Here is a 15,145-nt window from a genome sequence, read left to right on the forward strand (position 1 = left end):
TATATATATATATTTATCTGGACTCTTCAGGCGTTAAGGCCCTGGGAAAAATTGTTAAACAGAACTTTTCCTGCTATGCACCAGCTTTTTTTATCAATAACGTGGAGAGACCGGTTTTTAATACAGAAAAGCCTGCACCTAAAAGTTCCTAGAATAGAAAGCCGAGACTAGCGCTCAGAGGGTTAAAACTTTCCTTAAAACTTAAATGGACAGACAACTTGAATATGTAAAAATAATTATTAAAATTAAATAAAAATAGCAAATTTGGTGACATCTCATACTTAGAGACATTTTTTTCTTACTCCTACTTTCCGAAATCATTAAAATTAATAAATTCTTTAATTTTTCTTACTTTAATGAGTCTAAACTTAAAAATGACCATCAAAAATTCAAAAAAAAGAAAAAAAGAAAAAAAAAGGAAAAAAAAAAGAAAAAAGATTGATAAACACTATTCATACACACGAGCACGTGGCTTTTCTTCCTGTTGGCATTTTATGCCTTTTTCATTATTTACATAGAAGATTCTGACTAAGACTAATAAAACACTTAACCTAATTTTAGATAAATTAATCAAATTTCATGTAAAACACGACCTAATTTAATTTAAGATAAGTGGTTTAGCTTTTATCCCACTGCCTATGAAAGGGCTATAATTTCAAATCATTTTAAACGTTAGGGGTAGGACCATCTTGATGAAGAACATGTACTATCTATTGGTCTGCACTATTGCTAAATTAGTGTAACAATAATGCAACAAATTAAAACCATATAGCAGTATATTCCAACACCTGTAATACACAATAACAAAATACACCATATAAATTTTTTTGACCGCAAATTTTGCTTAGGCTATTTCTCATGCGATTTAGAAAAACTTCCATTTTATTAAATTGTACTATTACCAATTAAAAAATACTTAATTTAGTATTCAATTATTCAAAATGTATGAGTAAAAACACTTTTATATATCAATTTACTTATTAGAAAACCAAAACTAATAAAGTGGAGATATATCAATTACTGCAAATTTCCATTTAAAAGCTCATAATAAACCATTAAGCTCGAGATTTTTCATTAATGGTCTTTCTTTCACAAACTCTTGGTAAATTGAATTTTAAGGCTACACGTGCATGGCATTAAAAAGAACTAAATAAATTAAGTGTATTGTAAACGCCAATTAAATAAAAAAGACATCGTTTTTATATAATTGAAAGTGCCATGCTTAATTGATGAGCTTCCGTCAGAGTAGACAAATTGGAAATAAAATTTCTAATTTGTCTGCTTTACCTAATAGAGGCAGAAAATTGCGGTGTAGATATACGTTTCATGAATTTTCTTTCCAAAAGAAAAAACTAACTTTTATGTAAAAAATTTAATTTTAAAAATTGGATAAATGTTGATTTTTTTCTGGTATATATTTCTTCGACTAAATGTTTGAAAACGAAAATAACGTAAACAAAATATGTCTGTATTCTTTCTTTACTTCTCGACGGCTTTGTCAGAGAATATACATGAGTAAGAAGTCTAGTTTCCATAGACGTAATGTAAACCAGTTTCCCAAACTAAGGTGCAATTCCTGTGTATAGCACGTGTGTGCTTTAAAGATAAGAATAACATGCTATATATATATTTAAATTGCGTCACTAAAAATTAATTACAAAAATAAATGAAGAATAAAAAGTTTAAATTAAGGAAAAATTTAATGTACAACAAAAACATATAATGAAAACTTACATTGTAAAGAATTTAGGTAATGGTAAAGAAGGTTTGAGGAACTCGTCCTCTCTCCATGCGAGTCAGTTTGGAAGTGAGCATGAGGGGGGTTTTCAACCGGTAATGCCGGCTGGATTTACCTCACTTCAGTTCATTTTGGAGTGGTCAGGAGGGTTGTCGAGGCACATACTTGGGGACTGGGTGTTTGCCGAGGTACACCACAGTACTCCCCCCTTAGTACCAAAGGTACGAAACAGTCTATAAAAGTCTATAAAGTGATTTAAGAGTAATTATAAGTATCGAGGATTAAACCTGACTTTTCTTCCAGAGCGAGTCGTAACAGGTAAAGAGTCACCCTGCTCACATTGAACTTGTGGAGTTGAAACTGCTGGCGTTGAAACTCTTTCCTCTAGTACGGGATCTGTTGAGTCTGTGTTTAAAAGAAAAGCTGGTTTGAGACGGTCAATGCTTATGGTGGCTTCCGTCCCATTTTTCTTAATCGTGAAATGTTTTTTAGTTCCATGGACAACTTCAAAAGGTCCATCATAAGGTGATGACAGTGCAGGTTTCAAGGTATCGATTCTTACGAACACATGGGAGCACGTTTCTAAAGCTGGATGTATGAAGCATGATGATTTTGAATGGCAGGACGCAGGAGTAGGTTTTAGAGTTCTGAAGGTTTCTCTTAGTTTTGAAAGATAAGTTGAAGGATCACTTGGAGCATCGGAAGGCGGTTCAAAGAACTCTCCAGGTAAGACAACAGTTTGTCCATAGACCATCTCAACACAAGATGCATTGAGATCCTCCTTGAAGCAAGTTCGCAATCCTAGTAAAACTACTGGTAAAGATTCAGTCCATTTAGTGTTGTGGCATCGAAGAGCTTGTTTCAGAGAACGGTGGAACTGTTCAACCATACCGTTTGAAAAAGGATGGTAGGGGGTTGTGCGGATTCGCTGTATTCCAAACATAGACTTCAGGCAGGAGAAGAGGTGGGATTGAAATTGTCGGCCTTGGTCTGTAGTCAAGATGGCAGGAACTCCAAACCGCGATACCCAATGAGCGACGAAGGTCTTGGATACTGTTTCCGCTGAGACGTCACTGAGAGGGATGGCCTCCGGCCACCTAGTGCAGCGATCAACACACGTCAGCAAATAGTTAAAGCCATCAGAGGGTGGAAGGGGTCCAACTAAGTCAATATGCACGTGCTGGAATCTCTCAGAAGGTAGGTTGAAAGGCTGTAATGGACTTACAGTGTGTCTTTGGACCTTATTTCGTTGGCAAGATAGGTAGGAACGAGTCCATTCTGTTACGTCTTTCAACATGGACGGCCATATGAATCGATCTTGCACTAGACGCTTGGTAGCGCGTATACCAGGGTGCGACAAGTTGTGCAATTAGCAGAATACTTCATGGGGAAGTTTCTTGGGTATATAAGGACGAACTTTTTCCTTACTGACATCGCAGTAGATTTCAATATTATTTCCCATTTTGAAAGGTTTTAAATCTATTGAATTATTATTAGAAGGGATTAAAATTTTTAGTTCCTCATCAGTCTTTTGACAATCGGCTAAGTTTTTTAAGTCAGTTGTGGAAAGGTTAATTACGTTTATTCTAGAAAGAGCACCTGCAACAGTGTTATTCGAACCGGAAATGTGTCTGATATCTGAGCTGAACTGTGCGATAAAGTCTAACTGCCGAAGTTGGCGTGGAGAACAAGATTCGGATTTTTTATTGAAGGCGAAGATTAAAGGGCGATGATCTGTAAATATAATAAACTGTCGGGCTTCTAAAATATATCTGAAATGTTTTATTGTACAGTAAATGGCTAATAACTCCCTATCATAAGTGCTGTAGTTTTTTTCTGTTGTCGTTAATTTACTGGAATGGAATGCTATTGGGCGGATGCCAGATGGTGTGTGGGATTGCAACACAGAACCTATGGCTGAATCTGATGCATCTACCATTATTGATAAATTATGATTAGGAGAAAAATATGACAAAGTAGTAGAATTGGCTAAGTTAAGTTTACATTTATTAAATGCTTCCACTGCGACATCGTTCCAAGGGATCAAAGTTTTATCATTTTTCTTGGAGTTTTTCAAAAAATCGTGTAATGGGGCTTGGGTTTGAGCTGCATTTGGTAAAAATCGCCGGTAAAAATTAATCATTGCTAAAAATCTGCGAAGCTCTGCAATATTTTTTGGTTGGGGATAGTCAGTGATCGTTTTTACCTTTTCGGGTAAAGGCTTAACACCTGATGGTGTAATTAAGCACCCTAAAAATGAAACTTGCGGTTTACCGAGAACACATTTTGAAGGGTTAAGTTTTAACCCGTGTTCTTCAAGCCTAGTGAAAATTTGTCTTAAATGTTCTCTGTGTTCATCTGCATTTTTGGATGCAATAAACAAATCGTCAAAATATGGGATACAAAAATTAAACCCTGACAAAACTTGATGTATATACCTTTGAAAAGTTTGACCAGCGTTTCTCAAGCCAAAGGGCATATATACATATTCAAAGAGGCCAAATGGCGTTGTAACCGCTGTTTTTGGAATATCCCCAGGAAAAACAGGAATTTGGTGGTACGCTCGGGTTAAATCTAGAGTTGAAAATATCGTCATGCCCTCGAATTGTTGCGTACAATCTTGGATATGTGGAACGGGATATCGGTCGGGGACGGTTATTGCATTAACACGACGATAATCCCCACATGGCCTCCAATCACCATTTGCTTTCTTTACCTTGTGAAGCGGACTAGCCCAGGGGCTTTTTGATGGGCGAATAATTCCCTGTTCTAACAAATACTCAAATTCTTTTTTTGCTGCCTCAAGAATATCGGGTGAGAGTCTTCTGGGTTCGGCATAAACGGGTTGTCCGAGAGTCTCAATATGGTGATAAACCAGAGATTCGGAGTTTAGTTTATTTACTATTGAAGGGTTTGTCAACGATGGAAATTCATTTGAAATTTGCTGTAAAGGTGAGTTATTTAGAACTGGAGTAATTTCTATAACTTGAGTTGATTTGTTTGAGGGGAAACCAGTTGATTTTAAATTAGTTAATTTATCAATTAAACAGTTGTTACGAACATCAACCAATAAATTAAAATGATTTAAAAAAAATCAACTCCAATGATTGCCTGAGTTACATCGGCTATAATAAAGTTCCAAGAAAATTTCCTGCGTAAATTTAAACTAAGATTTATTAATTTAGTACCATATGTTTGGATTTTAGGACCATTTGCTGCATATAGCACCAAAGTTTCTGGATAATTAGCTTTTGAACAAAATTTCGGAATGACTGAAACATATGCGCCTGTGTCTATCAAAAATTTTAACTTCGTAGAGGGATCGGCCAAATAAATGCGATCAATATGGCGTTCGCCACTCATGGCCTGGAGTGGCTGCCCTGTTGGTTTCCCATGGGGGTTTGCATTTTCTAGCTCTATCTCCAAAGTTAGTGTGATAAAAACACATGCTATTCTGTGGTTCACGGTAATAATTTTGTCTAGAACGGGACCTACTATGATTTCTATTACCCCGATAGGTATTAGTTCGCTCACGTCCTTGTCTATTTTGCTGAGCTTCCTGAAAACTAGCTTTTAGTTCATTAATTTGTTTAGTAAGTTCAGAAATTTGATCATAAAGTGTAGGATTAGCGCTAGTTACAACTGATTCGGCAGAATTTATTTGGATAGGGCTAGAGTTCAATAATCTTATCAGCCGTTGCAGCTAACTGAGTTAAATTTTCGTTTGACGCAGCAAGAATAGCTTTTATATTTTGAGGCAATCTGGCTAACCACAGCGGTTTAAGAATGTTTTCGCTAAGATGAGATCCTGCTAGTTCTCGCATTCGAGCTAACAAATAGAAGGGACGTTGATCACCTAACTCTAGTCCTTGCAAAAGTGTTCTAATTTTAGAAGCTTCACTCTCTGAAAAAATACTAATTAAGCGATTTTTTAAAGCTGTATATTTGTTTGCAGCAGGAGGGTTTAAAACTAAATCCTGAACAGAGTTAAGTATATCAGATTCAATGGCCGCTACAACGTGATGAAATTTGGTAGCGTCGGTAGAAATTTGAGAAATTGAAAATTGCGAGTCCAACTGTGCAAACCTTAACACTGGATTGTTTTTCCAAAACGGAGGTGGTTTAATTGCTACGCGAGAAATTTGAGAAGGTTGAATGCTAACTAAAGCTCCTTCATTCACCACGTCTCCTGGCTGTTCGTTTTCCGGCATTTTTTGACGAAAAAAAATCAAAACAATAAATAGAATTAAGGTCAAATATTTATAAATTAATTTTAAAGCATTCTCTACGCTATATAAACACTAATCCACGAGATAAAAAAAACGCGCACAGTACTACCACAGAATCAGACACAAACAGTATAACATACAAAATTTTGAACATAAAAAAGAATAGGAATAAAATTAAAATAAACATATTGCTAATAGATTTAAATTCATTATATTGTTAGGAAAGTTCCGATTAAATAAAGAATCAACTTAAAGTTTAAGTCCGGGTCTACCAATTATAGCACGTGTGTGCTTTAAAGCTAAGAATAACATGCTATATATTTAAATTGCGTTATTAAAAATTAATTACAAAAATAAATGAAGAATAAAAAGTTTAAGTTAAGGAAAAATTTAATGTACAACAAAAACATATAATGAAAACTTACATTGTAAAGAATTTAGATAATGGTAAAGAAGGTTTGAGGAACGCGTCCTCTCTCCATGCGAGTCAGTTTGGAAGTGAGCATGAGGGGGGTTTTCAACCGGTTATGCCGGCTGGATTTACCTCACTTCACTTCGTTTTGGAGTGGTCAGGAGGGTTGTCGAGGCACATACTTGGGGACTGGGTGTTTGCCGTGGCACACCACACTGTGCATAAAAGAGCAAAACAGCAGAGTTTCTTGAAACGGGTTTGCACCCTCCTCTCCTCTCCTCTCAATCACTAAAAGGGTTAGGGTGGAGAAGAAAAGTTTCATCTTTTTATTTATTTTTGGTCTGCTTTGCATTTGCAAATCATTGATAAACACTGTACTATTAAGATATTTCTTAGAGAAAACATTTATATATCCATATTGATTAAATCTGCGAACACATTTTGACAGAGAAAGAATAAAATGGCGGTTGGAAGAAGACAGCGTACATAACCGTATATGTAAAGCTGTCCAACAACCGGTTCACATGTATTTGTAAAATAAGATTTTTCAAAAACCTTGAAAATTTAAAATTTATAAAATTAGATAACGAGTAGTATGCTTTCATGTTCAACTCAGGGATGATTTTCTGTACGATGCATTTAAATGCATTAAAAAAAGACAGCATTTTGGCTTTTTTTTTCCGTTTATCATTCTCTATTGCTTTTTTATAAAATTATATAAAACAATATACATATTAACTAAAACCCTTAAAAGGGAACCAATATAAATAGTTTTCTTACATATATATATTTGCGTAGGTTTGGTTTCAATACTCAATTAAGACCATCTACTATTTTTAGGCTAAAATAAATTAGCAATTATACTGTTTAAAATGGGGTAATGATGCTTGAGGTTTGTAGAAATGAATCTAAAGAATTTACTGATCAAAAGAAAAGTCTATTGCTTAAAATATATTTGTATTTTTCTTGTCCTAATATTTATTTTTAGAAACTATAGTAAAAATAAGAATGGGAATTAAATAATTTTAAATTTTTTTTTTGAGAAGGGCAGTTTCGTGAACTTAAATTGCTTCCTTTTGTGAGAAGAATGCACTTAAAAATGATGGGATTTCTCTGTGGTTGCACCAATCAGCTAATTAATTGCAAAATTTTCTTTTTAAAATTGCAACCCTAAATTTTAGATAGTTTCTTTACAACTTTTTTTTTAAATTTTGGCATAGCACCATATTTAATCCATTTGACAAACATTAATTCTGACGTTGATTCTTACAAATAACAAATATAAAAATTGCTTTTTAAAACGCAACAAGAAAGTTAGAAACTCAAATAGCAAATATATTCTGAGATTATTTCTGCAAATGTATATAGAATATGTAATAAGAAAATAATACAAATAAATGAGAACTTTAAATCCGAAATAAGTTATCAGATTTTTACGTATTAAGAAAAAAATTGTAATGATCCTTGAATACATCTCTAATGTGTTATTTAAGGTTACAGGCTGAAGATTAGGTCACGAAATCTTGCGCATTTTCATTTATACATATCGAATTTTGATCATGCACTGTTGGAAATACCTTGGAAAAAATGGTTATTTAATTATTATTTTACTATATTCAAACAAAACAGTAAATAACCATAAATAATATGTAATATCATACAGTAAATTGTGAGAAAAACCTATTATGGTTAAACAACCAGAATTCTATAGCACCAACTAGTCCCCACCTAATGAAGTCACTTAGTTCCTTGCAGCTGGCAACACATTATAGCTGAGAGGGCTAATCTCCTAATCTTTTGTCCGAAAGAACTGAAGTTCGAGCCCCAGAGTTGACACCACGAAATTTCCTCCAATCGCTTAAAGACATGAAAAGTTATCAGTATCCTGCACTCACTAATTTGTGTCCATGGGGTATTAAAATAAGATTCTCTAATTCATGCATAGATGGAAGCACTATAAAGCTAAACTATGTGCCATATCCATTCTTTTTAACAGTTTTGAAACTATACTAGCGGTAAATGGCTAAAAAACCATATAATTTTGTATTCATGGTTTTTTAACCCTACAAGTTGAAAACGGTTTTAAAACACAAAGGTAAACAAAAAAATTTACTTTATATTTTACGGTTAATTGGATGGACTGACTGCTGCCGGTTATTTTACTATAACTTTAGAGAGAAAATTCTAACAGTGAGGAGTTAAATTTTAAAAATATGTTTTGGCTACAATATTATACGAGCTTTTTAATATTAATTTTGAATTATAAGCAAGAGGTTACTACGCAATCAAATGTTTGAAAACGAGTCAATCTTTGCTTTATTTCAAGAAATTTTCCATTTACTGTAATATTTCTATATACTAAACAATTAACAAAATTCTCAAGGGATTCATATTCGTAACCTTATAATTTACCTAATAATTTTATAAATCACTCTACCTGGTTTTAGTGGGAAAATGGGAGAAAGAAAATTAAAGAGAGAAAGAAAACAAAAGCAGAAAAATAAGGAAGGAAAATCGAACAAACTGACCTTTATACTACATGTCTTAAATAGAAAATATTAAATTAGCATTGAATTTTAGTTTATTCAGTTTTTCATTAACTTAGTATCAAAACATCACATTTCTTTTTGTATTGTTAATTTCAATTGAATTAATAATTTATATTAACTTTTCAAAAATAATTTCCTGAATCGCTCAACTTGTTTTTAATGTAAAAAATGGAAGAACGAAGAAAACTAAAACGAGAAAGAAAACAAAAGCACAAAATAAAGAAAGAAAATAGACCAAACTGACCTTTATACTACATGTTTTACATAAAAAATTTTTTATAAGCATTGGATTGTAGTTTATTCAGTTTTTAATTAACTAATTTTCAAAACCATTAAATTATGACAGTCATTGTTCTAAAATATTTGTTGACTTCAATTTTTTCATTCTTTTGTTTCATGTTTAATGTTCTATTCCTTAGTTTCGTATTTCATTATTTTTCTATTTTCTACATTCTTTTATCACGCTATTAAACTCAGTATAACTATTATTTAAATTTTCAAAAGCGCTAATGTGCATCAGGAATTTGATCATTAAATTTTTACACAGTAATAATTTATTTGAGAAAACTAAAGAGAGAATGAAAACAAAAGCAAAAAATAAAGCAAGAAAATAGACCAAACTGACCTTTATACGCTTTACACAGAAAATATTCAATAAGAATTAGATTTCAGTACATTCAGTTTTTCATTAACTGGTTTTAAAAAACCTTAAAATTATAACAGTCATTGTTCTAAAATATTTGTTGATTTTTACATTTTAATTTTTTTGTTTCATGTTTAATGTTCTATCCTTTAGTTTCGCATTTCATTATTCCATTATTTTTCTACTTTCTATATTCTTTTATCACACTATTAAACTGAGTATAACTATTATTCAATTTTTGAAAACGCTAATGTGCATCAGGAATTTGATCATTAAATTTTTTCATAGTAATAATTTATTTACGTAATCTCTTTTTTGTAACAGACAACTACACGGTATACAAAATAAATAAATTTTTTATATACCTATATTTGGTGTCAATGAACGGAAGCATTAAATAATATCTGAACTTTAAGGCATTATCAAGAATTAATAACTCATCGTATTTATTAAAAATGTTCATCGTTATGTTTACAAAAAGAAATATCCTTCCACATAACTGAACATCTACTTTCACTGTTAAAAAAAGAAAAACCTGGTTTAAAAGTGAAAACCAACTTTGATGTTAAAGTTTTTCACGGTGTACTTAGCTTTCCACCTGAGGCGAAAAATTTTGAAACATGGAAAACATTTTTTGGTATTTATTAATTTTTATAAAGTCTAAAAATGGTCTTTTGAAGTTTTTCTTGTTGAAGCTTGATTCTGAAAGTTTTCTCGTCCAAAGCCTAGTTTTTCAGGAAGCGATTTTCATTTTCTAAAGAATTGTTATTACATTTTCTTTCAGTTTTTGATTCATGGTTTGCGATTCCAAAATAGTTCTCAACTAGATGCTAGAGGCCATTTTTCTGTTGAATTTCACGTTTTTAGTGGTTTATTTTTACCTGTCCTTTTCCGGGAGTTGTTGGTGCTAAATATACTAAGCTTTTAACCAGGAAAATAAAGGAAATATATTATGTTTACTGCGTTATTCAGGACTGAATCATTGTGTATTTGTTTTGTAAATTTGTAAGAAAGAATAATACAGCTACTGAATTTAATGTTTATTTAATTTTTAATTTGAAGGTTAATAAAAAGAATTTAAATGTACGTTAAACTCAGAATTACAAAAAGGATGCTTTTTATTATTCAAACAATGTTTAGTATTTTGTGCCAGGAAATTTTTATTCTTTAAAAATTTTATTTTATTTTAATAAAAAATTAAAAAGGTTAAATATAAATAGTTGACTTTTTAATATTTGTCTTCAGTAAATAGTGTAACATCAATATATGGATGAAAAAACTTCTGGTAAAATTACCGTACTGTTTGGTAATGTCATTTCTTGTACAAAAAAACATGATTCAGGTTAATAAAACCATAATATACGGTATTTAAACAACTGGTAATTCTTCTGTTCATTTGGGAACGGTTTATCGAGAATCAGTGTTTTCAAAATTATAGTTCTTATTACCACATATTCCACAGAACAAATGGTTTTTATGGCATGCTCTAAGATATCATAATAATATTACTAAATTTTACCACATTTACCAAATTTTTCAATCATTACGTAAGAATATTTTATTGTAAATTTTAACAAAATCATTATCAAAGCTATTTGGTTTTTCCATAGAGCCAGAAAATCAGTTTCAAGTTTGTAGTTTTGACCATACTTATTTTCTGAGCGTAGAATAACATATAAATATTGAATTGAAAGTTTGTTATGTTTATGCTTGGAGTATGTTATTATGGAATGTTTATTTTTAAAATTTGATGTTTAAATCTTTTTTGACTATCGTGGATTAACGAAAATCATTCATAGCAGCAATAAAAAAAGATATTTTCTCTACAAATATTTAATTAGGTGGCATTTACAAATTTTTCATATTTGCATACTAAGGATTAGTTATTAAGGGGACGTAATCAAATATGTTGGAAACGCTGAAAATGGTTATTCCGAGACAAACAAATTACAGAGTAAAAGTATCCCGGGGAAAACAGGGAGTGCACTGTTAAAATCTTGCTTCTAAAATTACGGCAAAATTACCGACAGCAGTCGGTTTACTGAATTAACCGTAAAGTTCATGGTAAAGAATATTTTTTTCGCTGTTTTGAAACTATTTACAGCAAACATGGTTTCAAAACCAACCGTAAAAAATTAACTGGACATAGGAACTAGGTTTTTCAATAGGTAATGGGCATTGGAGTTAGGTTGTAGTAGAGTTGTGTTTATCAAAAAACTTTGGAATATGATTTAATTAGTTTATATGGTTGTTGCGCCTATCGTAAAAGATGAGAAATATTAGACTTTTTTGTGTAAAACAGCTTTATCGTTCTTTCATCTATCCGTGAGTGCGGATATCACAATCTACTAGTCCAAGGGCCGGGATAGCCTGGTCGGTAGGGCGCTAGGCCCATACCCAAGAGGTCGTGGGTTCGATCCTCGCCGGCCGAAGACTCCCCGTGTAGTAAATGGTGACTGATGCACGTTAAATCTGTCGAGTCTCAAAGTCCTCCATGTTCCCACAACAAATCAATACCTCTGGGGGTACTGATCCAGGAGTTTCCTTGTCTTCTGGATTGGTTCAAAATTACAAGGCTACGGAGTTGAACGGAAGTAGTCGTAAACCCATGAAATTGGGTCGACTGTTCAACGACGGTTATAAAATAAAAAAAAATCTACTAGTCCAAGGTCACAAATTGGGGAATACAGGACATAGAAAACTCTTCATGCATTGAAGGGAATGGAAGAAATGTTGTAGTGTCAAAGTTGGACTCGAAACTCCGTTCGGTCCGTCATGAAATTGACAGATTAGCCCTCTCGGCTATGACATGTAAGGAACTAAGCGGCTTCATTAGGTGGTCCTAGTTGGTGTGATGAAATTCTGGTTGTTTATTGGTTTAACTCACAGTTAAAGGTTTATCTCATTGTTAACAGTTTTAATATCATCGTAATAATATAGTTGACTGTTTGAATATGGTAAAATAACAATTAAATAAATTGTTAATTAACCATTTTACCGTGAAATATCTAGCTGTGTAGTTAAAAGTTAGGAAGAATTTATTAGGATAAAGAATTGAAATGCAGCATTTGGTCATAAAATACATAAAAACCTTGGCTAAAGTTTTATTACACAAAATTCTTGCTTTTATTATTTAACAGAATAAAATCAGTAATCCATAAACAACTAAAAACTCATATTGTTCCTTGATTATGTATGATAATTTAGTTCACGAAAAATCAGGTACTTTTCATATTGTAGGATAAAAACAATAAAATTTTTTTCTCTACGTTATCTTGATGATGAACTTTTCAAACCTATCAACCAATACGGTAGTAATGCAAGAACACGTATGAATATTTACTTTACCGTTTCCTTTCTACAAAGACATTAATTAAGATAGACTAAGGAGGTAATTACCCATTTCCCTTATAGACCATAAAGACTAATTCTACTAATTAGGTAGCCTTAATCAAATTTAAGCATCAAATGAGACAAGCCTCAACTCCCTTTGTTTTGTTTTTCTATACAGAAAAGCTGTTAATAATACCACTATGCATGAAATAGGTGTTTTATTTATTGGTTTTGCAAATTTATCGACTAGAAAGTCAAAATCCACGCCACCCACCTGTAGCTATGATCATTGAGTAGAGTTAACCTATTCACTTATAATCTCTTTCGTAACTATGGTCACCATGTCATTATACTGATGTCCGTGTTGATAGTTCTCTAGGGAAATATGACCTCAGACCCAGTAGAGAACGGATCTAAATTAAAGATAGCCCCTAATGGTAATATGTACCCCCTGAATAGTCTCTCAGGATATATGGAAGGTACTTTAGTAAATGAAACCTCATATTAATAGAAAGGGGCCGTTCAAGTTAATAAGACTGAATTTGGTTTACTAACATGATTAAAAAGATTGTTTTTTTTTTTCTTGCCTTTTTCATTTATCTAAATGACTTACTTTAAAATATCGCTTATCAACATCAATTGTTAGTACTTGATCCTGTTAATTTTTAGAGCAAGTTAATAGTAGCTCCCATATAAAACTACATATATCACGATACATTTAATATAATTTAGTAAATGAAACTTCAAATTAATAAAATGTTAATTAGACTAAATTTAGTTTCACAATATGATTAAAGAGATCGTTTTTCTTATTTTCGATTTTATTTTCTCTTTGCTTACTCCATTTTTCCAAATAGCTTACTCCAAAATATCGTTTATCGATATCAATTGATCCTATATAATAGATCTTAATACTTGATCTTATTTTAATTTTGAAATTAAGCTAGTTTATCAAATTTTTAAGAAATTCGAATCTTATGATACATTTAATATAATTTAGTAAATGAAACCAATAATTAATAAAATGTTAATTTAACTGAATGTAATAAGTAAATAAAATTTAAAAATATGTTTCTAATAAACCAATTAAAGTAATGAAAATGGAGTGATAAAACTGAAAGTTCCGCAAACAAAATATAAATTGAGATTCTATGAAAATTACCTCATATATTATTTTCTTTAAAAACATACTGTAAGATTTGTGTGCCAAAAAATAACATTAAAATCTGTTTAAGTGCCGTTTATTATGCATAAAATTTATCTATAAGGAATTTACGTAACATTTAATTACATAACATCAAAAAATGTTTAATTCTAAGGCATTTAATTAGCTCAAAAATTGATTTTTAACAATTCCTTCGAAAGTATTTTTTTAATTTTCTCAATTTAATTTTCAAATAGTTTTGCTAATTTTCCACAAAATGAGGCATTTCTTAGTTTAGGAGCAAATCAAAAATTGAATTATGTTTGTGCAAAATATCAAAAATCATTTTAAATTCTTCTTTTGCAGAAAGTTTTAAGTTTAAAAAATAAATAGTAACAAATTTTAAAGTAATTATTGCAACAGAGCATGTTAAGGAATTTTTCTAAGGAAAAGTTTTTAAGTAAACATTAAATACGTGCAATGTAATAATTTTAAATAGTGCTTTATCGCTTATGGTTAATTTTCCACACTAAAGTGCTCGTAAATTTACGATAAAATAATAATTTTCTATGATAATTTTTATCTATTAATGGAAACAAAGTTAAATTCAATTAAAGAGAACAATGTTTGAAATTTAAGTCAAATTACCATCAAGGAAGATTCAATTAACGCTTTTAAAATTTTGTTTAGCATGTAGTTAGATAAAAATTGTGAAATTTTATCGTTAACTGTATAGACACCTACTTATATCCTTGCAATAAACGCACTCAAGACACCCATTACTGAAAGTGGTAAATATTTTTTGTATTTTCTTTAGAAATAATTATCATACCTTTAAGTAAAGGATAATATAAACGAATTCTTTTTCTGTCGAAATTTTTTTTATAGTTAGAACTCTAAATTACTATATAAATATGAAGGAATATATGAACGAGTGCTAATTTATAAAATTATGGATGGCACATTTCTTTCATAATAAGGAAAACCGTGGACGAAAATATCCAAGAAGAAATGTTTCTTCATACCAAGTAGTAGATATGTCAAAAACTTAAAAAAATGCAATATTCATATATATATTTTACTGAATTAACCGTAAA

General features: G+C 31.3%; 2 protein-coding genes across 3 annotated transcripts in view; both read right to left on the bottom strand.

Moving 5' to 3' along the window:
• The window catches only part of LOC107440096 (SCY1-like protein bma), an 811,210-nt gene that overhangs the window by 419,844 nt on the left and 376,221 nt on the right, over positions 1 to 15,145 (bottom strand). The gene's annotated exons all lie outside the window — the stretch shown is intronic.
• On the bottom strand, positions 5,410 to 5,949 carry LOC139427087 (uncharacterized). Its single transcript, XM_071187719.1, has one exon. It carries the CDS (start codon positions 5,947 to 5,949, stop codon positions 5,410 to 5,412), a length of 540 nt encoding a protein of 179 aa, XP_071043820.1.

The sequence above is a fragment of the Parasteatoda tepidariorum genome, chromosome X1 (assembly GCF_043381705.1).
Source record: "Parasteatoda tepidariorum isolate YZ-2023 chromosome X1, CAS_Ptep_4.0, whole genome shotgun sequence".
NCBI lineage: Eukaryota > Metazoa > Arthropoda > Arachnida > Araneae > Theridiidae > Parasteatoda > Parasteatoda tepidariorum.